This window comes from Phyllostomus hastatus, unplaced genomic scaffold, assembly GCF_019186645.2.
Source record: "Phyllostomus hastatus isolate PE091 unplaced genomic scaffold, TTU_PhHast_1.1 phas_contig_196, whole genome shotgun sequence".
NCBI classification, from domain to species: Eukaryota; Metazoa; Chordata; class Mammalia; order Chiroptera; family Phyllostomidae; genus Phyllostomus; species Phyllostomus hastatus.
Window position 1 is genome coordinate 30,357,652 of NW_025333709.1, and position 24,713 is coordinate 30,382,364.

General features: G+C 41.5%; 1 protein-coding gene across 7 annotated transcripts in view; it reads left to right on the forward strand.

Moving 5' to 3' along the window:
• The window catches only part of DCUN1D4 (defective in cullin neddylation 1 domain containing 4), a 71,713-nt gene extending 47,601 nt beyond the window's left edge, over positions 1-24,112 (forward strand). For 6 of the 7 annotated variants that reach the window (XM_045834480.1, XM_045834482.1, XM_045834479.1 and 3 more), the window contains 4 exons: positions 5,650-5,758; positions 18,438-18,542; positions 20,614-20,716; positions 20,837-24,112. In XM_045834480.1, the coding sequence (XP_045690436.1) occupies positions 5,650-5,758; positions 18,438-18,542; positions 20,614-20,716; positions 20,837-20,892 (373 nt within the window). In that variant the 3' untranslated portion in view covers positions 20,893-24,112. The remainder of the gene's footprint in view (positions 1-5,649; positions 5,759-18,437; positions 18,543-20,613; positions 20,717-20,836) is intronic. The other variant, XM_045834481.1, reaches the window with a different exon arrangement.
• The last annotated feature ends 601 nt before the right edge of the window (positions 24,113-24,713 follow it).

Sequence of the window (24,713 nt, forward strand, 5' to 3'; positions counted from 1 at the left end):
CTGGTGGCTGCTGTGTTAGACGGCACAGGGCTAGAGCTTAAAGAGGAAAGGGGCTTTTTAGAACCTGGTTTATAATTAATGAGAAAAAAATTGAGTAAAATATAACTTATAAGTGCAGATGTTTGATATCTTCTATTTTACATATCTATTTTAGCTTAGGGCAAAATTGGAATTTCATTACTCTAGTGATTAAAAAATAGTAATAATAAAGATTGTGTTTGTGGTACCTTGCCCAGAATAAGAAAAAAACCAGTGGTTTTATGTGTTCATTTTGTGCTTATGTGTGTGCTGTGTTTGTGTATATATACATGTGTGTTTGCTAAGAGTTTCATTCAAGAAAAATTGTTACTCTCTGTTATACATTGAAGGGTATAGTAGCAGTACATAAGTAAACATTTCAAATGGTATAGAAGGTAAAGTACTAATTTTTAACATAGTAACTTTGATGAAGAGTAGTTGGAATGATTTAATCTTTTTTCCCCACTTTAATTAGGAAATAAGACTTCAATTTTTATTAGATTAAAATTGGAGCTGAAGTGGTTTTATTTAAATAATTTTGGAATTTGTCAGCCTTTAGTATCGTTGTCCATTTGTTACTGGAAATAGTGCTTTATTTGTGCTGAGCTTTAGTGGCCTGTGAAGCCTTATCACTGTTTTCCATTTGAGCCTCAAATCTTACTGGGCAGATCAGGCCTGATCCTCGCTCACGTTACAAGTGGGGAAACTGAGGTTCGGAGTGGATGCGTGACTGTGCGAGTAGGTGGCAGAGGTGGAAGGAAACCCGAGACTTCTGACTCTGAGGTCACACACTTCCTCTACCAGCTCTTGCCTGGTGGCCAATGAGTTTTAGGCAAAAGCCAAATGACCTTTTTATAAATACACTTTCCTCTCAGAATGCTCTAGAGTTTTAGGGTTAAGTCTCCGAAATCTCTAACATTGTGTTTTCATGTTGGCAATCAACTCCTTTGGATTTTAAGGAGTTTTAAGGGTTAAGTCTCCGAAATCTCTAACATTGTGTTTTCATGTTGGCAATCAACTCCTTTCCCTCTTTCATCGTTCTCCTCACTGCCTTTCTTTGCCGCTTCCCGAGTGGCGGCCGTGGGGCTGCTCCTTGGCAGTGCCCCTGCGGTGGCGACTGCGGCCAAGCCAGGATGTTGTTTCAGGGCTTCAGAGGAGGACTGTCACCATTTTTTCAGGCACATTTTCATTAGTCTTAAGAGAGTGTAACACCTGTCTTTGCAGAGTTCTAGATTATTTTTTTAAATTGCCTTTACAAAAGAATATTACATGGTGCCAGGCTTTGCCCCTGTGTTTTGAAGGGCCTCACCACCTGGAACGTGAGATGTGCAGTTCCCAGGAGAGGTCTACGTGTATTTTTAGGGGGGCACTTTGCAGGCCCTTCGTTGGGGACTCTGCGTGGTGGCAGGTGGCTTCCTATAAAATTCAGGGGGGTAGTGACAAGCCTGGTTCACTGTACAGGCACTGAGGAATCTGCCTTCTTTTTTGTGATACGAAACTCTGAGATTGTTTTTTTCATCAATGAGGTGCAGATGGTTTAATTGCTCAGAAAACCTGTATGGTTCTTTGTAGTTCAAAAAACAGACCAATTTCATGTTTTAAGAACTCCCTCCGCCTCCCTGGACTTATCATTTGTCTGGCATTAAATATTGGAATGGCAGTGATGTGCCAAGCACAGGGGCCTGGGGCCTGGGGAAACAAAACCTATGAGCAAGACGAAGTCCATTTGGGGCTGGGGCTTAGAAGCAATAAATGTTCAGGCAAAAGATCCAAAAGTAGTAAAGTCAATTCTCTTTTTGTAAACTATAAATATAAGTGCTGTATTTGTAAGCTATGCACACACAGTAAATAAAACTCAGAGGCCAATCATTTGTATCCTCTAAAAGATGGGAAGTTTTGGACTGAATCAAAGTGTGTATGTGACAAAATACATATAGTTTTATATGTACGTATAGTTATATATGTACGTATATATATATATACGAGGATATCTGATGAAAATACTTCTTTAAGAAAAATGTTACTATACAGTGGAAGTGTGCTAGAAATGGCCCGTAGGTTTCGGAACCAGACAGCTTTGAGTCAGTTTGGTAACTTCCTGGGCATCTCTGGTAGCATTTCTAAGATCAGGAAGGTGAACTGGTGAAAGGTGGCACACGCTTGGGCACTCAGAAATTAGTCTTGACTCTGTCTCCTTGACACTGGGTAGAGGACTCGTGGGCATGGCCTCTCCAGGGCCGGGAAGAAGTGACAGCAGCTGGTAGGGAATGTCTGTCCCCAAGCTCCCCTAGGTCACCCTCAGTTGGAGAAGGCACAGCTCTTGTTTTAGTTGACTGTTCACTTATTGTCTTGTCCCCCAGCATGTGGTTTTAAGGTTACCACTGATGAATTAAGCTTTGTAGGCATGTTTAAGCTAAAAACAAAATGAGGTGTGTTAGAGGTGCAGGTAATTTTGCATGGGACTGATGATGGGCGGGGAGAATACCTTTGGGCTGACCAAGAGAAGGGGCAAAGGCCTTTTCCAGGTCATGCAGGAGAACTGCCTTTGATTTTATAGCCTTTGAGTACTGTTGTCCTGATTTCTCTTGATTCCAAATTTGTTTTGTGGCAGCAAAACTCAAGAAATGACCCCACGTCATGTGTATGTTTTGCTCTGGCAAACGATGCTCCGTCCTAGCGTGGAAGGGTCACTCTACAACTTCTGTAAGTCTCCTTACCACACGAGCATGCGTGGTACACAGAAAAGCAGGGGAAAACCGGTTGAAGAACTCAGCGGCCACTAGATGGCAACCTGTGGTTCGGACCTGGCCACTCAGTGGCCTGCTTCCCTAGTGGGTGTGGGTCCAGAGGTTCTGCCAGACAAAGCCCCTTTAAAGCAATTAAATTCTTTATCGCCAATATCATCTCTAACTCATGTAACTGTCCTTAAGAACTGCATGAAATGGAAATGTTACTTTGGGCATTTTATACTTAATACTCCAGACAAGATTTCTTGTTTTTTCAAACCTAGGGACATCTTCTGCCAAGGTGGCTGGACTAACTCCCAGGAGTGCTGCAGAACTTAACATTTTGCCTTGCAGCTCTACCCAAAGATTCACAGTATCTTCATTTCTTTTTAGCTAGGTAGTGTTACCTAAGTGAGTGGTTCCTGTCCTTGAATCTATTGAAACAAACAAACTTCTCTTCTCACTGGGCAGGGCTGAACTAAACCACTGGCCAAAATCGGTGCAATTTCCTGTGGCTTTGGTCCTTCGACTTCGTTTCCGGTTAAGAACAGGGATCTCTACCTTTTACGTTTCGGAGTTAGCATTCCCTCCTCTTTGACCCTCCCCCATGTTGTTAATAAAAGATTACTTATAGACATGATGATAAATGAACCCGTACGGTAGAGTGCCCAGGGCAAAGTAAGCTCTGCTCCCTCACTGCTTTCTCATGTGTCCTTTCATCCTCATCGGCCCTCTGCTGGGTCCCGGCACTGGATCTCTGACGAGGCCGTCAGTGCTTCCTTTCCCCGCCTTACCCGACCCTCCTACACAGAGATCCAGGAGGAGCTTTTCAAGACGCAAGCCTGGTCGTGGTCTCTTCCATGGTAGGAGGAAACTTCCGTTGGTTCTAGGGTTCAGTTAAATAAAACACTGAATGAACCACAGCAACTCTTCACGGCCGCTCCCATCTCCCTTTCAGCCTCGCCTTGCTCCGTTTCCCCTCTTCCTCTACCTAGTCTAGTCACAGTGGTTTCTCTTCGACCGTGGACTTCCTGTGCTGCCTTCCACCGCTGGCCTTTCGCTCATGCTGTTCCTTTCAGCTGGAGAATGCTGTTCCTTTCAGCTGGAATGTCCTCCCTCCTAAAATGTGTAGTTTCTTCTTCTCTTTCGCTCTCAGTTTACATGTGAGTCCTTTAAAGAAGCCTTTTCTGATCTCCAAATAGTATGATTTTAATCTTTTTAAAAAATTTTCAAACATAGGGAAGGAATAAAGGGCATTCTGAATTACTGTAGACTCACAAATGAGACATTTACTCTAATTTTTGGCTTTTAGATATTTTATTTCAGTAGATCATGGGAACTTTTTTGTAGTTAGCTTCCATAAATGTATTGCTAAACATAGATCAGTATGTCCTATTATGAACCATATTTTAGTTTATAAAGTATTGTTAATATTTACACTGATAATACTTGTAATATGTATTATCTATACTTGGTAGGTAAAAGCTCTACAGAGAAACATAAGAAGTATATCCAGCATTGAAAAGCTTTAAAATCTCTGGTGAAAATGGTGACTATTGGTTCTAATTTTTAAGGGCTAGGTATTACAAACAAAATTAGTTTGTAAAAATAACCCATTAGTCTACTTCCTTAGGAAAATAAACAGTGTGTCACTTTCCTTTGAAAATAGGTTACCATCACCAGGTTCCCCAGACAAGTAGCTGATTGCAAGGCTAAGGGAGGACAGGTACAAAGTGAGCTGGAACACCTCGTGCCAGCAAGTGAGGACGTACTCAGAGACTGAGGGGAGCCTGTCGGAAGGACACTGGAGCCCGCTTGCAGGGGCCACTGCCCAAGTGAGGACAGTTTGTACCTCAGGAAGAATAAAGAAAGTAATAGTTTATGACACTGAATAAAAAGCAAAAATCCTTAACTCCAAATAATAAGGAAAGTGGTGAGTAGAACTCTTCTTTATAGAAGAATTCCAGCCAGGAAGTGTAAAAGCGTGATAGAGTTCGAAAAATCACCATTTTGCATCTTCAAATCTGAAATCAGTTCAGGGAGGTATCATCAGTAGAGGACAAAACCACTGACGGCCAGTTACTGAGCAACAGGACTCAGAGTCTCAGGGCATCCCACAGGCGGTGTACCGTTTCAGGGGGCAAAGCACCTTTCAGTGGGGAATCCGGTGGCCACCACCTTGACCAGATGAACCAGCTCAGTGTCACTAGGACTGGGACAGGCCAACATGAGCCTCTCCGTGGGGAGCACTGAGAAGGAGTCATGTGTAGAGTTCTCATCAATGTTTGACCTACGTATAATCGTGGGGAAATTATCTGACACATTGAGATTCTGCCAAGAGTCTAATCTCTTCAGAAATGACATTGGCAGGAAAGACAGAGAAAAGGAGGACACCCTTCCAGAGACTAAGGAGACTGACGGCTAAAAGCAATGTATGAGCCTTGATCACGTGCTGCATTGAGTTCTCTAGAGGAGCGGCTGTGAAGAAAAATGGGGGAACAATTGGGGAATTGGCAGTGTGGGTTGTATATTAGCTAAGAAAGTTAACACTGATAGAATATTCAAAGTGATGATGGTATTTAAGTGCTTAGGGGTATCATTATGTTGGCAACTTACTTTCAAATGGTACAGAAAGTGTGTGTATGCGAGAGAGAACACCAGTGTGGCGACGTTTACTGTGAACCGAAGGGATGGGTAGGTATACGGGTGCTTATTTAGTATTCTTCCAGCTTTCCTATGCATTTGAAATTTTTTGAAATAAAAAGTGTAGGAAAAAAAATAGGTCATCATGGGTGTGTTCCAGCATTGGAGTCTTTATTCTGTCTTTTGGTATTGTGTTGTGTATTATTGCCCCAAAATAAGAACAAAAACTCAGGTTATAATTTGTTTTATTCTGTTTTTCTAGATGTGATACAACAGAAAAACTCAGAAATACTTTGGATTACTTAAGATCATTACTAAATGATTCTACAAACTTTAAACTTATTTACAGATATGCATTTGACTTTGCACGGGTGAGTTCTCTGGAGCCTATCCAGACGTTTCCCTCTCCTCCCCTCCCCTTTTTATTGCCTTCTGAGGTTTTTACAAATGACAGCGAAGAAGTTAAATAAGGACGCCAGTTAGACTTCCTTTCTACGTGTAAACTTTCTAAACTGACTTTGATTGTGGGCAAAAATGTATGTTAGCAAAAAGCTGTAGTGGCAGACCTTGAATGGTTCTTGCTATTGTCTTGGTAATTTGTAAGTGGGCATGTAATGGACCCTGTTCCAAATATCTCTTAGATGAGCTTGGAAAGGCTCTTCTCATGAAACAACAAACCTCCTTCACCCACAGAGTTTACTAGAAGAAGCTAACTAGACCTAATCCATTTTTATTTGGGGTGCTGTATTATGTTTGGAAATCATTTGAATTTCAAACCTAACCTAATTTCAATGAACATTATTCCGATGTAACTTCTAATTAGTTTGAGAAGTAATCCTATTGTTACCTAGTGAACCAGACCCCCAGGTATGTGACAGTGGTTCTGTTGTGACATAAAGTCTTATTTTTCAGCCTGGTAACCACAGGTAGAATTCTGAGGCTCGAGTTGGCATTGTGTTCATTCATATACAATCCACAGCTCATACAATTATACTTTTTTCAAGAACGGTATTTTCTGTTATGTTTGTGTGTTTATTGGACTCAGGTAACTAGTCTTTCTTAATTGCATTTTAAGTGAATTTTTAATTAAGGCAGAGAACCCAGTTTCAAATGTTTGTTTTGTTTTGTTTTTTCTTAGCACCATGCTGATTTTTTCACATTTTACCTGCTTTGGCTCTACTAGTTCAGCACCAAAGATTTATTCAGTGATGAATTTTGGTGCATCTACAATGATACATTAGTAGTTTTCTGTGGTGTCCTCATTTGTGAATTTTTACATTACTGCAACCTTCAAATAAAATGACAACATGCATGAAGATTCATAGATTAGAAATTATATGGTAAAATTCAGCTAGAATGTTTTACTAAATGGCATTTCTATAATTACATATAGAAGTTGTTTGCCAAATGCTTTTAAAATAGCTGCATAGTTTCTAGGATTAAATATTTTATTACATGAAATTTTATTTTCCTTTCATGGTCAGCTGTTTTCTATTATATGGGTCAAAATTTGGTTAGAAGCATTATACCTGGAAAATGGGGCTTATTTTCTAACTTTCCTGTTTGGCGGTCAGATGTTCCCACACGTCCACTACTTTAGACCCAGGTTGCATTTACTCCTCCCTGGCTTTCCATCCCACCCGCGGTCAGTCTCTGGGGGCCATCTCATGAGGGCCCCTTCGGTCACCTCTTCCGCGGTGCTCCTGCCCCAGCTCGCTGGTTGAGGCCCTCGTTACTCCTTCCCTGCACCACCGCCGTAGCCTTATTTCCACCTTCTCATCCAGCTTTCACGTCAGTGGGGTGTCGCTCATCTTCGTGCAGCCCCAGGCTCACTCAGCCGCCTTCCAGTTCAGAGAAGCCTTCAGCCTCCTCACCTCTGTTTTTACGTCACGTAGTGCTTCACTGTGTGCGTGGTGCAGTTGCTCTCACTGCAGCTCTCAGTGACAGACAGGGATGTGTTCAGTCTGCTTCACAGAGGGGGAAAGTGAGCCTCAGAGAAGTTGAACCATGGTCCCGTTGTTAGTCAGCAGTAGACCCAGGACTCATGGCCAGGTTCTGGCTCCTGGTCCAGTCTGCAGGTCCCTCCAGGCACTTGGAATCCAGTCCCAGGCTTCCTCTGCTGTGATGCCTGCAACACTGGCGTAGTGAACTTGAACTAGCTGTTCACTGAGCCTGCCACCTGCTTGTTTGGCCTTCCCGCTCTCTGTCTTTTGTCACACTTGGACGTCTGGCTAGAGCCCTGTTTGCTCTCACACAGCTCTCCGCATTGTTAGGCTTCTAAGCCCAAGCCACGCGCTTCCACTTTCACTCAGCCTCGCCTGCACCTCCTTGTCCTGGAGAGATCTGTGCCTTCGTGTACAAGGTGCTCCTGTCTCTGCTGGCTTGGCTTTGGGATTAGGTAACAGCCCTAATTTTATCTGCCAGCAGAGTTCTTGACTTCTAAGGAGAGGATCAGTAAATATCAGTGATTAAACTGTTTTACGTGAGGATGGAAAACAACCACTCCACCATTCAGTTAAATTATGCTGTAAGATAAATTTGTTATTGAATCCTTTCTTTTTTGTCTTGTTTTGTTTTGTTTAGCTCTACCCACGTGTTTTGAGATACTGTATTTTCATTTGTATTCAGCTAAAAATATTTTCCAGTTTCTCTGGTAATTGTTTTGGTTTTTTTTTTTTTTTTTTTGGCTCACTGGTTATTCAGAAGTGTGTTGTGTGATTTTTGCAACTAATCATTTTGTTATTGCTACCTAGTTTAATTCTGTTGTGGTTGGAAAACATAGCCTATATAATTTAAGGCCACTTAAGTGTACAGAGGCTTGATTTACAGTTCAGAATGTGGTCTGCTGCGGCAAGTGTTCTGTGTGCACCACAAAGGAAGGGATATGCTGCTGCTGTTCGGGGAGTGTTTCATAAATGTCAGCTGGGTCAAGTTGGTGGATGGTGGTGTTCAGTTTTCTATATCCTTATTGATTTCTGTCTACTTGTTCGATCAATTACCGAGAGAGGAATGTTGAACTGTCCAACTGTAATATTTCTCCTGTCACTTCTATCATTTTTTCCCATTATTTTGAAGCTCAGATATTAGGTTGAGATACACTTAGTATTGTTATATCGTCTTGAAGAATTGACCCTTAGTATTCTGAAATGTCTCTATCTTCGGTAATATTACTTGTTCTGAAGTCTGTAGCCATTCCAGCTTTTTTTAGATTAACGTCTACAAGATATGTCTTTTTTTATCCTTTTACTTTTAACTTATTTGTGCCTTTATATTTAAAATGGGTTTCTTACAGATAGCATATAGTTGGGTCTGACAATTTCTGTCTTGCGATGCGTAAACCGTTTATGTTTTTAAAAAAAGATTTTATTTATTTATTTTTGGAGAGAGGGACAAAAAGAGGGAGAGAAACATTAGTGTGCAAGAGAAACATACATAGGTTGCTTCTCGCATGTTCCCAACCAGGGATCTGCCCTGCAATCTAGGCATGTGCCCTGACTGAGAATTGAATCAGTGACCTTTCATTTTGCCGGACAATGCCCAGCTCACTGAGCCACACCAGTCAGGACTAAACCATTTACATTTAATGTAATTATTGATATGGTTAAGTTTATAACTCCTATCTTGCTTTTCCCTCCCCTGATTTGTCCTATCTGTTTTGTTTGTTTCATTTTATTTATTTATTTTTAGAGAGAGAGAAAGCAAGGGAGAGAAACGTCGCAAGAGAGATACACTGATCAGTTGCCTCTCACATGCCCCCAACTGGGGACGTGGCCCACAACCCAGGCATATGGCCTGACTGGGAATCAAACTGGCAACCTTCCATTCAGAGGCCGGCACACAGTCCACTGAGCCACACCAGCTAGGGCTGCCCCATCTGTTTTTCCTCTTTTCATGACTTCTTTTGGATTTTTTTTTGTGCTTTCATTTTATTTCCACTATTACCTTGTATGCTGTCTCTCTCCTTCCCTTGTACTTTTCTTGTGGTTGCTGTAAGTTTTATAGTACATATCTTTAAATTTTCATAAGTTTTCTTGAAGTAGTAATATCTGTTTCATGTATAATGCAAGAACCTTTACAGCAATATACTCTTGGCCCACCCATACTTTCTGCTGTTATCATACATTTTACTTACATGTATGCTGTAAATCTCACAATACATCATATTAATTTATCCAGCTGTTTTAACAAACTCCAGAGACTGAGTAGTTTATAAACAACAAAAATTTATTTCTTGCAGTTCTGGAGGCTGGGGAGCCCAAGATTAAGGCGCCAACAGATTAGACAGATTAGATGTCTGGTGAGAGCCCACCAGCTATAACCTCACAATGCTGGAAGGGAAGAGGGCGCTCTCTCGGGTCTTTTTATAGGAGCACCAGATCCACCTTCATGAGGGTGGAGCCTAATTACCTCCCCAAGGCCCCACCTCCTAATACCGTCACCTTGGGGGTTAGGATTTTAACATGAATTTTGGAGGGATACAAACATTGAGACTGTAGCACATATTGTGTAAATGCCTTTTAGACCAAACATTTAGGCCATAGCACATATCTTGGTAAAAATGCCTTTTATATTTATCCAAATGTATATCATTTCTGTGTTCTCCATTTGTTTAGATACAGATTTCTATCTGGTATCATTGGCCTTTTGCCCCCAAAATTTCCTTTAATGTTTCTCATAGTGTAGATCTTCTGGTGATGAGTTCTCGGAGCTTTTATTTTTGCCTCCCTTGTAGAAAGGTACTTCTCTGGATAAACGGTTCTAGGTTGATTGAATATTCTTTCAGTGCTTTAATGATATCTTTCTATTGTCTTCTGTCTTGGGTAGCTTCTAATGATACACCTAGAGTTGTTCATTATTCCTCTGAACACAACGTCTTGTTTTCCAACTGCTTTGGTTCTTTTCACTGCTTTTCCCAAGTTGATTATGATGTACCTAGGAATAATTTCCTTTATGTTTATTCTGGTTAGGGCTTGTTGAATTTTTTGATCTGTGGGCTAATAGTTTGTCTTAAATTGGGAAAGTTTTCAGCTGTTATTTCTTCAAATATATGTTTTGTTCTTCCTCTGCTCTCCTTCTGGGACTGTGGTTATGCCTATGTTAGATGTTTGATATTGTCCCACAAGCTCTGATTACTGTGTCTTCTAATATTAATCTTTCCTACAGTGTCTCCTGTACTATTAATCCTAGCCAGTATAGTTTTCATTTCAGGTGCTATTGTTCTTCAGCTCTGTAAGTTCCATTTGGGTCTTTTTTTGTATGCTCCATTTCTCTCTTCATCTTGACAATGTCTTCTTCCAACTTCTGGAACATCCAGAACGTATTTATAACAAGTGTATTAACAAATTTGTCTTCAGTGTCCACCATCCTGCCATTTTTCTAGGTCTCTTTCTCTTGGTTAATTTTTATCTTGGCCATGAGTCATATTTTATAGCTTCTTCACATTCGTAATAGTGTTTTTTTTTATTGGATACTGGATATGATAAATTTTAATTTGTTGGTTGCTAGGTCTTCTGCATTTTTTAAATAGTTGGATTTTTAAATTTTTCTGGTATGTAGTTAAGTTACGCGGGATCAATTTGGCCCCTCGCAAGGGCCAGACCCGAACACCCTTCAGTCTAAGGATGATTGAGCCCCACCCGTCTCGTAAAGCAGGACCCTTTTGAGGATTCTACTACCCAGGACCCTGAGCTCTTTCTGCTCTGGCTGGTGAGCTGGCACATGCTCCCGGCCTTGCGTGAGGCTAGGAGTTTCTGCTGACATTGTTACAGTGGCTCTCCCCTTGGTTCGGGGGCTTCCCTCTCACATACCCATAGATGGCCCTCCACCACAGAGTGGGGAGACAGTGTGGGTCTCCAGATTGCTCTGTGCGGCTCCCACCTTGCTAGAATTTTGGTTCACAGATTATAGTTACCTTGGCCTCCTCACACTCTGTCTTTCCCAACTCGACGAGGCCCGGGGCTTTGTTCGGTTCCCCTTCCGGTGCCGTGCGGCCTGGAAACCACCTCTACACAGTGAGTGGCGCCACTGTACGGCTGGCCTTGTGCTTCCTTTTTCTCGGGGCTCACAGACCTGGGCTGCCTGTTGGCCAGTGGGTGAAGGCCATCATTTTGTATATTTTGTCCAGTTTTCTGGCTCTTTAAAGTGAAAAGGAAAACCTAGTTTCTCTAACTCCATCTTGGTTAGCAGCAGAACTCAAACAGGTTCTTATCCTTACAGTCTCTTTTTTTTTTTTTTTCACTATAAAAATGACTCCTAGAGGCAATAACTTACAGTTAACATAGCAGACCTTTTAAAATCAAACGTTTAATGGAAATTAAATTTTCTGATAGTTTTTTTAAAAGATTTTATTTATTTATTTTTAGAGAGAGGGGAAGCAGGGAGAAAGGGAGAGAAACATCAATGTGTGGTTGCCTCTTGTGTGCCCCCACTGGGGACCTGGCCCAAAACCCAGGCATGTGCCCTGACTGGGAATCGAATCGGCGACCCTTTGGTTAGGAGGCCTGTGCTCAATCCACTGATCCACACCAGCCAAGGCTCTGATAGTTTTAATACCCTAAATATTCTCTATTGCAAATAACAATGGCATATATTAAACATTATAGTTTAATATACCAGGAAAGAAACTATACAGTACCATACCAGAAAATGATAAAATGACCCCTTTAATATCTCCCCAGATTGTAGTCCTAAGGTGCGACCATTTCTTTTTTCACCTTCGAACTTTGTAGCCAATTAAAAATGGTACCTGGCTGTCAAGTTATATTATTTTTCTCCTAATTTTACTTTGACTTGAACTTAACGTGTAGTGCTGTGGATATCAATACGAAGTCATCTATCTGGTCCTGTCTTGTCATTTATGCAGATAAATAAACAGAGCCACAGAGGAGGGGACAGCAGGGCCTGAGCTTGCCCTTGAGGTACAGGCCTGTGTCCCCTTCACAGAGCCACCTTACCCTCCCTGACTCACAGCTGTCACCGTCCTCTGGGATCTTGTTAGAGGAAGGTGGTGGGATGTAAGTTCAGGGGCAGTTCTCTCACACGAGTCAGTTTTGTCTCAGTATGTTTTTGCATGGGGGTTTTCATCCAATATAAATTTTACTTACTATGTAAGCAAATACTGTATGAATTCCTTTAAATAAAAAAAGCCATTTTTTTCACGATCTTCCCTTTTAAAAGGCCCTAGAGAGAAAAAGATTGGCAAAGAGAAAGAGATAAAAGACTAAATACAATCATGTTTTGTTGATCTACGAATAGTTATTAAACATCAGTTAAATTTGATTTTTCTACATTCTCTGTGTCAGAGGCAAGGCACGATGCTGAAAGTCACGGACAGATGGACACTGGGAATTCTGAGAAGGATAATTGCTGGGCTGGGAGAGGCACTGACAGCAGCGTCTTGGCCCGGCCGGGAGTAGACACCATGAACATATCAGCGATGCTGCTCTTGTATTTTGTTCTAACAGTGTGGTCCAGCTCATCCCAGGAAGGAGGGAATGATGGGGTGGATTGAGAGGGAAGAGTGTGTGAGCTTGGAGGGCAGAGGGGAGTTGAGAGGTGAGAGGAGCCCTCCTGGAGGGGTTGGGATGGCTCTCCATGGAACCAGGAAGGAAGTGGAGTTGGGAGAAGCTGCTAGACGGAGAGAAAGGGCCGCCTTCAAGGTGAGGGAGAAGGATGGCAGTGGGCCAGAGGAGAATGGGAGATTGCTCTGGGGTGGGGGAGTCTTTGCTTTCCCACTCCTTGAAATAAAGTTTGGAGAAGTGGTAAACAGAGGGCTTTCTGGAGGCAGAAGCCGCCTGTCCCTGGAAGCACTCACTTTTCCGGCACTGGGTACCAGGCTGTTCACCGGCTCTGAGGAGGTGTTTCTGGATGGTGTAAGAGGTCACATGTGTTAAAGTTAATGCATCTTCTTTGTCTAAGTAAAACAATAGCTTAGCCATTTCCATTTAAAGTAGAAATGATAATGGGTGTTACTCATGGAATTGCACAAGGAAAATTTGCAGGGTTTTGTACTCATCAGAGAATACCACCCGACTCTAACCTCAGTCTGTTGTGACCATTTTGATTCATGTCCTTTTCTAACTCGAGTCTTGCTTCTTTACTATATTTGTCGGTATATTTGTTTCCTTCTTATACAACTTCCCCCAACACACCACACATAGACCTCTCTTTTTTCTCATATTTTCATTGTAAATTACAAAGAAAAGAGAAGGTAGGTCTAGGTGAGGACAAGAGTAGGAAGATGATGAGACAGCTAATCCCACGTCTCTTATCCTTGAAAACCTTGTCAGCTTACTTAAGATTACTCTTTGTTTGTAACGTATATAAATATTGAATCACCATGTTGTACACCTGAAACTAATATAATACTGTATGTCAGTTATACGTCAGTTAAAAAAAATTGCTCTTTGGTTATCACAGACACAGATTTACTCAGCAGTTACTTATAAAGCTGATGGGACTGTGTGTCAGTTTATATTTACATCTCTCTCCCTGCCCTGACCAGTGTGGCTCTGTTGGTTTGGCGTTGTGCCGTCTAGTGAAAGGTCGCCGGTTTGATTCCTGGTCAGGGCACGTGCCTGGTTTGCGGGTTTGGACCCCGGTTAGGGCACGTACAAGAGGCAACCAATCAATGTTTCTCTCCCTCTCTCTCCTTCCCTTCCCCTCACTCTAAAAAGAAATAACATCTTTAAAAAATAATAAATAAATCTCTCTTCCTTGATTACTTCTCAGGGAAGTGAGACAACACACAGTGAAGAGCTCGGATTTGGAATCGGACTTCCCCATTCTAGTCCCAGCTCTCCAACTTCTCGACTATCGTTTTTAACTCCCTTTGCCACAGTTTTCTTATTTATAAATTGGGGGTAATAATAATACCTATCTTAAATGAGTTGTTGTATTAAATGAATTTAAGTATAAGGTACTTAGAACAATTTCTGGCTGAGATTAATTCTCAGTTCTCAATAAAAGTAAACCATAGAATTAGAAATAGTGTTGAATTATGATTCATTGACATTACTTAGGTGTCTGTGAACCTCCTTACTTTCCAAGATTAATACTTAGTAGTAGAATCTGTACCAAATAAAATGATGAGGAGAAACCTCATCATTTGAAGATTGTTTTTCTTTTATTAAAGAAATGTTCATAATTAACCTTAGTTACCTTGCAAACATTGTGATCTGTAAAATAATGCTGAGTAAGTTCAAAGAGCATAATTATTTAGATTCATTTTTCCCAGCTGGAGGACACTGTCGGGTTTTATGACTTTTAAAAATATGTATTAAAAGGAAAAAAATCTCCCATTCAAAAAACTGATTTGCTGTATTTTCAGTTTTATAAATTGTCACATTATTTAAGGTTCAAGACAGAGTTCTCTTTTTACCTTGCTTTTGTTTACTTAGGTAGCTGTGTTAGGTAGGACTGCATTTTCTCTTTATTTTTTGTAATCTCTCTGGTCTCAAATGTAATTCTATGATATATGTCGTGGGTCTTAAATTTAGTCCTTTTGATGGTGACCATTTATGTTTGTGAATCATGGTCACTTACATGTTTTTTCAGTCCAACTAGTTCTTGAAAATCTTGGGAATTTCTTTTACTTTTGAAGATGTTTTTCTTTATAATTTTAATAATTAAAGGTTTGCCTGTTAACATACACATTTTAAGCCACAGGTGGCAAACATAAGGCCTGCAGGCCGAATCCGGCCCTCCACCTTGTTTTATTCAGCCGGCACCTTGTTTCTATGGGTCGGCAGTGCCGAGCTCCTTGCCCCTAGTTAAGGAGTAGTTACATTCATACAGTCCTAGAGTTACATGCAGCCCTTTGAAGGCAACCATGAGGCTGATGTGGCCCCCGGTGACAATGAGTTTGACACCCCTCTTCTAAGCTATCAAACTTTGTGAAAATTGGAAATAGGTCATCTGAAATTGCTGGGAGACTCTGAAGGGCATATCAGGATGTATAGATGGTTGAGGATTCATTTTTACAATATCATATTTGCATGTATACAGTATATATTTGTTTCCATTATTGTTTTTAAGTCACTTGTGCCATTTAAGGGAAAAAATGCTTAATTTTCACATATCATACAAAAACTTATACTGGAACAGTCTTAGATAAACAAAGGCAGTCATTTTTTTTCATATTAGAACTCTGAATCAGACCTTAGTAAAAAGCCTTTATTCTGTACATTAGCTGTTACTAGTCTTTAGCTGGAGGAGTGCATTTATTCCATATATAAAACACAACTTCTTAGAATAGTCACAGTGGGATTCTTTGGTTTTGTGTCTATATCACTAAGAGGCCTGACCTCATCTGTAACTACTCTGTTTAATCTGTGATTAAGGAAGACAAGACAGAATCCATTTGTATATTGAAGGGGGTTGGTGTATCTTTGGTGTATGGACCCTGTTCAGTTTTTTGTTATTTGAAAAGTACACAATTTAAAGTTTTTCTTTGAAAATTAAAATTTATTAAATACATACCAGCACATGTGAGGTCAAGAGGTGGGCAGGGTGGAAAGTTCCATTTCTCCTTTAGCCTTGATGGGCCTCCTCAGGGTTCTCTCTGCTCAGATGCTGATGACCAGGGCACGCAGGAGTCTGCCCTGGCTCCGTGGTGGAGGCCCCTGGGCAGTGTTCATAGTGCACCATTTTAATTTCTTGTGAGGAGCTTCTGGATGTCTTTGCTGTACTCTTTGAATTAGTTAAGGTGATTATTGTGTTTTTAAAAAATGCCCTGCCCCATGGCATCCCGGGAGGTTCATCTCACTTGTAATCGGGAACCCCTTGGCAGAGAATGCGTTGGGGTCGTTGCTGTCAGAGAATCCCCCGCGCGTGTCTCCATTTTGATGTTCGGCAGATAATTGGTTGTGGGATCTCTTGACTGTGTTAATCTTTAGGAATTCCGAGTGTTTCCAGTTGTGGTCATTTGCACGTAGCCTCAAATTGACCAACAGGCAGTGGTGGTGATCAGCAAGATGTCACCGTTCAGATCTCGAGTGTGTCCACAGTGTCTTTCTCTCGTTTGCGAGGCAGAAGATGGCGTTAGTGGTCGCTAGCTGCCGCTGGCACCCTTGCAGGGTGAGGGAGTGAGTGAGTGACGTTCAGCCTCCGGCCCCATGAGTCTGGTGCCTTTCCTCCCTGTTCGGGCATCGCTGCCAACCAGACACATGCCTCAAAACCCTTCATGATCATGTTTGTCAGATGATTATGTTGTTGCCAAGAGTCTTGTCCAGGTCTTTCGTATCTTTTGTTTTCTTTTTGTCACCGTAGTGTATGTCCACTGTGATGGGGACATAGGCATTGATGATGTTGGGAAAAGGCACAGTACACATCATGGTGATTTAACCAGTGATTTAGGGTTAGCGAATGCCTACAAACTTCTCCAAGGGAAAGCTTTCCCCAAGTGCCAGTGTTGTCAGCGCCATGCTGCGTTGGCTGTTCAGCAGGTGACCTTTGGGCCGGTGCTGTGGTGCCACGTGTGTTTCCAACAGCTCACTCATTCTTCTTGTGGATGGCTTGACGGTGTAGTGTGCTGTTGCCATCTGCCCGCACCTGTGTTAGAGGGCAGGAGGAGGTTTTCTGTGTTGTTGTCCGGTGCATCACGGTAGAAGCCCTTGAAATGGAGCAGACTGATGAGGCTTGGTTGGCAGAAGGTGAGCAATCTCTAGAACACCTTTTCTCTTGTCCGCTCTTCATCGGGACTGCGACGGCCCGAGCAGGGTGCTGTACACGGCCAAGGGTCAGGCAGAGAATGCAGTGGGAAGGAGGCCCCGCTGGTTTGTATTGAACCGTGGATTTGGGGTGACCCCGCGGTCACCAGACTTAGTGGTGCGTCCTGTAACGGAGAAGGGTGGGTGGAGCCACCTGACCTGGCCGGGTCGTGGCCGGTTGTTATGTTTTATGACTGGAAACAAAGGCCTGTCCCACCTCTTTGTGTATCTTCATCTACCTTGTTTGCTGTTGTTGAGTTGAGGCCCTTACATTTGCTGTATTGTTTAAGTCCTTCACTTTTAAATTCAGTTTCAAGGCCGGAAATTCTTCAGGTACTGAAGAGCACTGCACCGAGGTAATAATGTCTTCTATCGGGAGATAGGTCTGGCTGCATAGGTTGCTGATGGTGGTCAAACACCAGATTCCACCACAAACGGGAGGGCTGGGAACCTCCCCTCCATTGTAGGAAAGTACTTTTGCGAATTTCCACTGGAGTCAGGACACCACGTGGAGGCTAGCTTCTGGTGTGTGTGAGGTCGCCACTTGTGGCACCAGGTCCTCTGTGTCCTTTCATAGAAACTCTCCACTTGCAGTTCTGGAACAGAGATTTATAAGAAGGTAAAGAATGAGCAATTAGGATCCTTAATCACAAATATGAGTGGAATAAATTTAATCTGCCCTTTTCAGGTTTATGCACTCCTTTTTCTGGTTTCTTTGTGAAATGTCTTTCACTTGGTTACTAGTTAGGGGTATTCTGCTAGGAGATTTCACATCCCTGAAAATCCAAGGTAAGAAGAACTGTAATAGGCAACTTTCTCCCAGGGTAGGTGGATGAAAGGTAGATAAATACACCCACTTACTCGGAGAGAACCTCCAGAACCCCAGCATTTATAGCGAGCTGAATTGATTCCTAAGCATGGAAATCAAAACTGTTAAACTTCGTTTAATTAAATTATGGGCTTTGGGGTGAGCAATTGTGATTTGGATAATTATCATAAATGCCAAACAGCAAGGGTTTGAGTTACGGATTTTTATTTATCCCATGAAATAACCGTAGATACTGCTGCTACATAACTAATTGATTTTGCATTAGGGTGGCCATCCAGTTGACATGAATCCTTCTCTCGGTATGTTTATCTAGTACCGGAGTGATCGAGCCTTGCATTGTGTTTGACCACCTCCCCTCCCCCACCGTGGTCATGATCCCGGGGTCTGTGGGGTTCAATAAATAATCAATGAGCTGTTCACTAAATGTCTTGTTGATGTGAAATAGAAATTTGGATTATTGAATTTTATGATTTGGGGGCATCTGGCTCATCCTTGTTTTTGTTTGTTGAACAGGAAAAGGACCAGCGCAGCCTAGACATAAACACTGCCAAGTGCATGTTGGGACTGTTATTAGGAAAAATCTGGCCCCTTTTTCCAGTTTTTCACCAATTCTTAGAGGTACCAAATTGTTATTTTATCGAATGTGTTTTTGCTTGCTTAGAACTACCAAGTATACTTTATTTAACCGTTGCCTGTAATTTTCTGTGTGTCACGCTTCTCTGTCTGTAGAAACCACGGTGACATAGTTGCCGTCCGTCCGCAGCTCCCCGTTTTCTCTGCGGGTGCCTGCGGGTGCATGTGACAGCGTGTCTCCTCGCTCCCATGCAAGCGCATCAGAGACAGCCACTGTTCTGTCCTTTCCCCTCCTTCAGTGAAGCAAGGTTCGCTTTCCTTCATGGCTTTCAGTGAATTTCCACTTTTCCTTAAGCAAAGATTCAAAAATAGCCATTGGCCTTCTTTCTTACTAAAAGAAGTGTGTTATGTCGTTGCCTTTACTCTTATCTCCAAGTAGCTTGGAGACCTTGAATCAATCTAAGCGTTAGGCAAACTGACACAGATCTTCAGTTTAAATTTTCTTCACATTGGTACCAGCAGTAATCCCGCACTTCACCACATCATTGTTAGTTTAAGTACTGATGATAAAAAAACTCCGAGCTGCTGATGATAAGGAGGAGCTGGTTCTGACAGAGCGTGATACCGTGGGAGTTGGAAGGACCAGAGGTGTAAGTCTGACTTACTGGGGTCGCCACATACAGGTATCATCTTGCTCTCCAGCCCCAACCCCCCTCTTCTTTTTGATTTGCCCCAGACCCCTTAAAAAACATCCTTTGCTTAAAAGGATGAGGGTGCTCTGTCTTTGAGGAAATCCTGAGCCTTATCCTGACTCCAGCTTCATTCTTGAAATAATCTTTCTTACAATTTACTTTACGTAATTGTCTGGAAAAACTTCCAACTGATAAGATTCTTTAAGGACTATTATTAAAAATTGCTTGTCACATTACTAACTGGAACTCTTCAAGGAAGTTATAAAAACTAGCTTTAATATAAGGAGTCTTTGTTTACGTGACAGTTCACATCTCAAATGATCTGTTCTTGTTTCTCTGATAGCTCCCTGAAATGTTAACTTTATTTGGAAAATGCGTAGAGACAGGTTCCTGTTCTCAGACTGTAGCAGACTTTGAGCCCAAGGGGGAAAGGTTCAGAGGCCAGACGACCTCCCTCACCGCAGCCAGTGCGACTGCGCGATTCCAGGAGCCCCACCGGCCGCTCCACTGGCTGGCTTTTGCTTTTAGTTGCTTAGAACGTTAAACCTGTAGTTTTGTTCTCTTTCTTATTAGTTTTCATTTCCTTTTAAAAGGGGACAGTAATTCTTTCATTTTTAGCTTTTCTTGTGTTTGCATCCTCAAAACCACAGGCTCAACTCGCTTGTCTTTCGTGTGTGCTTGTATTGCTCTCCCGTGTTTCTGGTATCAGTGGTTAGGACTTCACATGGTTGGGCCTGACTTTTATTTTCAAATCTTTGTACAAGAATACCGTATTTTAAAGTACACATGTGGCATATTTCCTCATCTAAGGAATAGAAAACTACCCCATGGCTCTTCTGATTACTCTTAGAATCAGATCCCAGTTCTGACTTTATTACAGCAGCCGTTTCTTCAGTGGCTGGAGCGCCAAGTCTGAGACTGGCTGCAGCGCGTAGTCAGTCCTTCCCCAGTCGCCGCTGCCCTCGGCCTACAGTGTGACAGAGAGTGCCCCGCTCCCGTCAGGGCGTGTCCTTGGGAGCTGCTCTTCGCCTAGCACTTTCTGTGCGCCAAGCAGGGATGAAGAACTTTACATAAATTGCACGAATTGTCTCTTAATCCTTGCAGCACCTCTATGAAGTACATAGTATCCCCACCTTCTATAGATGGGCTCCTGTATCCTGGAAATGACACCTCTAGGGATACAAAATTGTGTTTCTTTTATGTGCTTAGCAGTTTGTGTTGGGCCCCTGTAATATAGTTGTAGTGAAAATCGTCATCTTAAGCTCTACTCCTGCTCTCTCTTGCTGTCGTCCTAGACTGGTGCCTGACATACCAAATGGAAAGAGTTACCCTTTATGAACTGTGTTGAGTTGATTCACACAGCAATTGAAACAGTCCCATTTGTTAATTGTGTCAGTAATTCATACTACTTTTCCCTCCATCAGCAATCAAAATACAAAGTTATTAACAAAGACCAGTGGTGCAATGTGCTAGAGTTTAGCAGAACAATTAACCTTGACCTCAGCAACTATGACGAAGACGGCGCATGTAAGTACCGGCGCTGGTGTCCCCTCCCCCTTCCCCACCGCTACGCATTTGCCCATCCTTCTCATTGCGAAAAGCCTCAGAGCCGTGTTGTTTTTTCTCTCTCTCTCTCTCTCTCTTCAGGGCCGGTGTTGTTGGACGAGTTTGTGGAGTGGTATAAAGACAAACAGATGTCCTAGGACTTGATGCATAGCAGCGCGAGAGTCACTGTTACCACAGTTATGTCAACCATTAGCCATAAATTGCTGTTTGTATCAAAGCGCATGCTGCTTTTCTTGCACTGTCTCCCTTTTGCAGGGACGTTTTTGGTGTTTGCTATTGAATGGGCCAGCTCTGCCTGCTGTGTAGCATTGTTCTCTTGGAAGGCTGCTTTGCAGTTTGTATTTACACTACAGATTGGTGAATTTGCCAACGTCCTCACTGTGATTATGTGTATATTGCTGTTTAAATTTTGTATATGTGTATAAAAAGAAAAAGCTTCACCTAGAGATTATTTCTGCAAAAATGCATTGTAAAAATAATTTTTGTGGCATATTTCTAGTCCCTTTTTTCAAATGAACCAATTATACTTTATTTGGTCTCAAATGTAGCATTTCAGAAAACAAGACAGAACAACTGTTAACCATAAGTAAATGTTGCCAGGATTCACCTTATTGTTCAAGAGGCCAATTTTTGGAAGAGGGTGGGAGTTGTAACTTTGCGGAGGCATATGCCAAATATGATTTGGTTTACTGAATGTGAGCATTTTAAATGATGAGACTGATCATTATTTGAACATATAGACATGCACTATGTCACCAGTCATTTCCAGTGTGCAAGGTATAGGTTTTTCTTTTTTAGTGTTAAAAAGCTGTAGTAATTTGAATATAGGTACAAATGAACAAACTAAATTTGCACCATTTTTTTAAATGGAATGGTTATAAACTCTTACAAACTTTCTTCAGTGGTTTTTCTTTCTCTTTTGCATTCTTTTTGTCGGTATTTGGTCTGCTGATGCATTCTCTGCCATTCTGAGTAAAATTTGTTTTGCCTCCTCCATGGAAACCCAGTGGTTTGCTGGCATTTTATAATTGCAGAGCAATTTTAGTTGTGGCTTGAAGTTTTAGTTAAGCTTTCATGGTATCTAATTTTTTAGTTTTTTGGAAAAAGAGCTCTATTATAAGTGAGAGGTGTTTTGTTTTGTTTTGTTTTCCTTTTTGTTTCTTTCACGCTAGGCTTTTCCCTGGCAGAATGTCCTCTGCAGGCAGTGGACACGAAACCACCAGCATTGTGCTAACCCTGTCACATAGTAGGACCTTTCCTGGAGAGCACTCAACGTTACCTGAGTGATTTGTACACAGAGGTGATAGCCTTTATTTATGTGGATGAGAAAACAGGACAGGATTTTTAGGTTTGTATTTTATGTCTTTTTTTTTTCCCTCCCCTTGCCTTACTATTTTTAGGAAATGTATAGATGACATTTTTTTCCCCTCAACTATCTGGTGCTATTGAATGACTAACTTAGCCCCTAAAGTTTTGTGAAAATACAAAAGTCTGATGATTTCAACCGAGTAAAAAGCTCCCGGGGCGTTTGAGTTAAGTGAGTGCTACTGCTGTGAGCAAGATCGTGATTGAACGAGTAACAGCTGAAAGAGGTTCGGATCATTTCAAAATCTGGCTTGAAAATCTGGAATAAATGTGAACCTTTAAATGCCATTAAATGAGCAAAGCACACAGCTACTCTTGACCACTATTTCACAGTTTTTTTGCAAGCAGTGTTCAGATTTTCATTTTTTTTTCCTGTCACCGAACCACCAAAACTAGAAATTTTGTATGTATATACAGCGTGTGCACACATATTAAATCATGGTCTGGTAGAATTACTTCCTTTTTCTACCAAGTAGAAAGGTTTGGTTTGCTGTGAAGTAAACCGGAAGTTTGAAAAACTCTAGTGATTAAGCATACTCAGTCATTCCTTGTTTCGGGATTGTAGACTCACTTTTCCCTTGTAAGTTCATACCAGTTTGCGCACGTTAATACCTGAAAAGAACAGGAGAGTTCGTGGCAGGCGTCGCCCTGGAGACCGGCGTGTGGGAAGGGGCTCCGCTCCCACGGCGGCGCCCTGCCAGCGGCGATGGCCGCGGGTTCAGGTCTGTGGAGAACTTGATTCATTTCAGAGATATCCCTTGAAGTTTAAAAAAATAGTCATAATGTGAAGTCAACAGTTCTGAAATTTGGTCAACTATAAATCAGAAGTGAATATATAAATATAAATCATAGATTAAATTATTTTAAGTTATTGTTAGAGACTAGAGACTTTTAAACACTAAGCACAGTTAATCCTAAAATAAAGGACTGTTACAGGGGAGACGTTACATTTCGTCCACAGTGACCATTTGATGATGGGGGGACAACCCAAGTTAACTACTTCATGAGGTGTTCTATGAAAGTATTCTAAAGAGATTATCTTGCATATGTAGAAAACTCCAAATAATCTTTAAACTCCCTTGAAAAATAAACCTCTGACGGCAGAGTGCCTGCCCTTGGTTTTCTTGATTTTATGCAGTTATTTTTAAGGGGCGGGAAAGGGATCAGATAATAAGATACCTTTTCTCTAAAATGTCCCTCAGTTACGTGACACTGAGCAATCATCAAGCACTTATTACTGGCTAATGTTAAATAAATCAGGGTGCCTTCTTCTGGTTTTCTTCATGGCCCAAGCCGACACCCTTCCTCCCTGTCCATTGTGTTCTGAGCTCCACGTTGCAATACTCCGTCGTAAGGGAATACGACTCGGAGACGTTTACTGCTGCGGTAGGTCAGAAACTTCATGATTTCGTTTGCCATAAACATCCACTGTAATGTTACTTGCAGCTGTTTTGAAGCATGAACTCTGAATTAAGTTTTTCATAAATCTGACTAGACAAACCTCCTGGTTTAACAGCAGATTTCTGTTGCCTCTCAGTCTCCATTTTAACAGTGCTTTTGAAGTTTATACAGAAAGCTTTAAAAGTTTGTTTGTGCCCTTGGTTTTTATTCTTACAACTGCTAAAATACCTCTGTAAGCCTTATCTTTTATTCCTTAATGTGTTACGTTGTATAATAAATGTATAGAATTCATCGCCCAACTACAATGTTGGATGTCTGTAAATGAGACCAAAACGTGGGTTGCTTTTTTCATAAAATAATTTCCTTCGGGGGGTTACTGTTAAACAAACAGCAGCTAACCTGTAACTGTGAACGCTTCGTGTCGTCAGTATTTGCATCACATCCACACACGTGTGCAAGTCCTGTGACTCCCAGCCTAATCAGATACTGTTATGCCACCTAACTTGAGTACAGCAAACTGGTTTAGGTTTTAACGGAATTGATGTAAGATGATAGCCCATAAATAAAAAGTATTTGTGTTTGGTTTCAGAACTGCTTTGTGAATTCTTTTTCTCTGGCTTTTTTCCCCCCAAACCACTCAAGGTAGTTTTAAAGTATTTTGTTTGTTATTCTTTTTCTTTTCCCAACTTTTTAGATTGAAAAATTTCAAAGCACAGGAAAAAAATGCAAGAATAATATAATGAACATCCATATCCCTATTGCCTAGGTTTTCCAGTTTTTAACATTTTGCCACATTTCTGCGCTACTCTGAGTGTGCATGTATTTCTCTCTATAAATATATATATTTTTTCTGAACCCCTGAGAGTAAACTACATTATGACAGTTTATATGTAGCATTTCCAAGCAAAGGCATTCTTATAACCACAAAACAGTGACCACATTCAAGACATTTAATACTGGCCCAGCACTGTTACCCAATACACAGCCTGGATTAGAATCTCCCCGCTTGTGCCTGTTTGATAGCTACTATTTTATTTTTAATCCAGGCATAAGCATTGCATTTGGTTGTCATATCTCTTTGGTCTCTTCATCTGAAACACAGTACAGCGCAAACACTCCTCCAACAAATAGTGATTTAAGGAAATATACCACCATTTGTTGTTTATTCCTAAACACTGAGCCGATGCAGCTC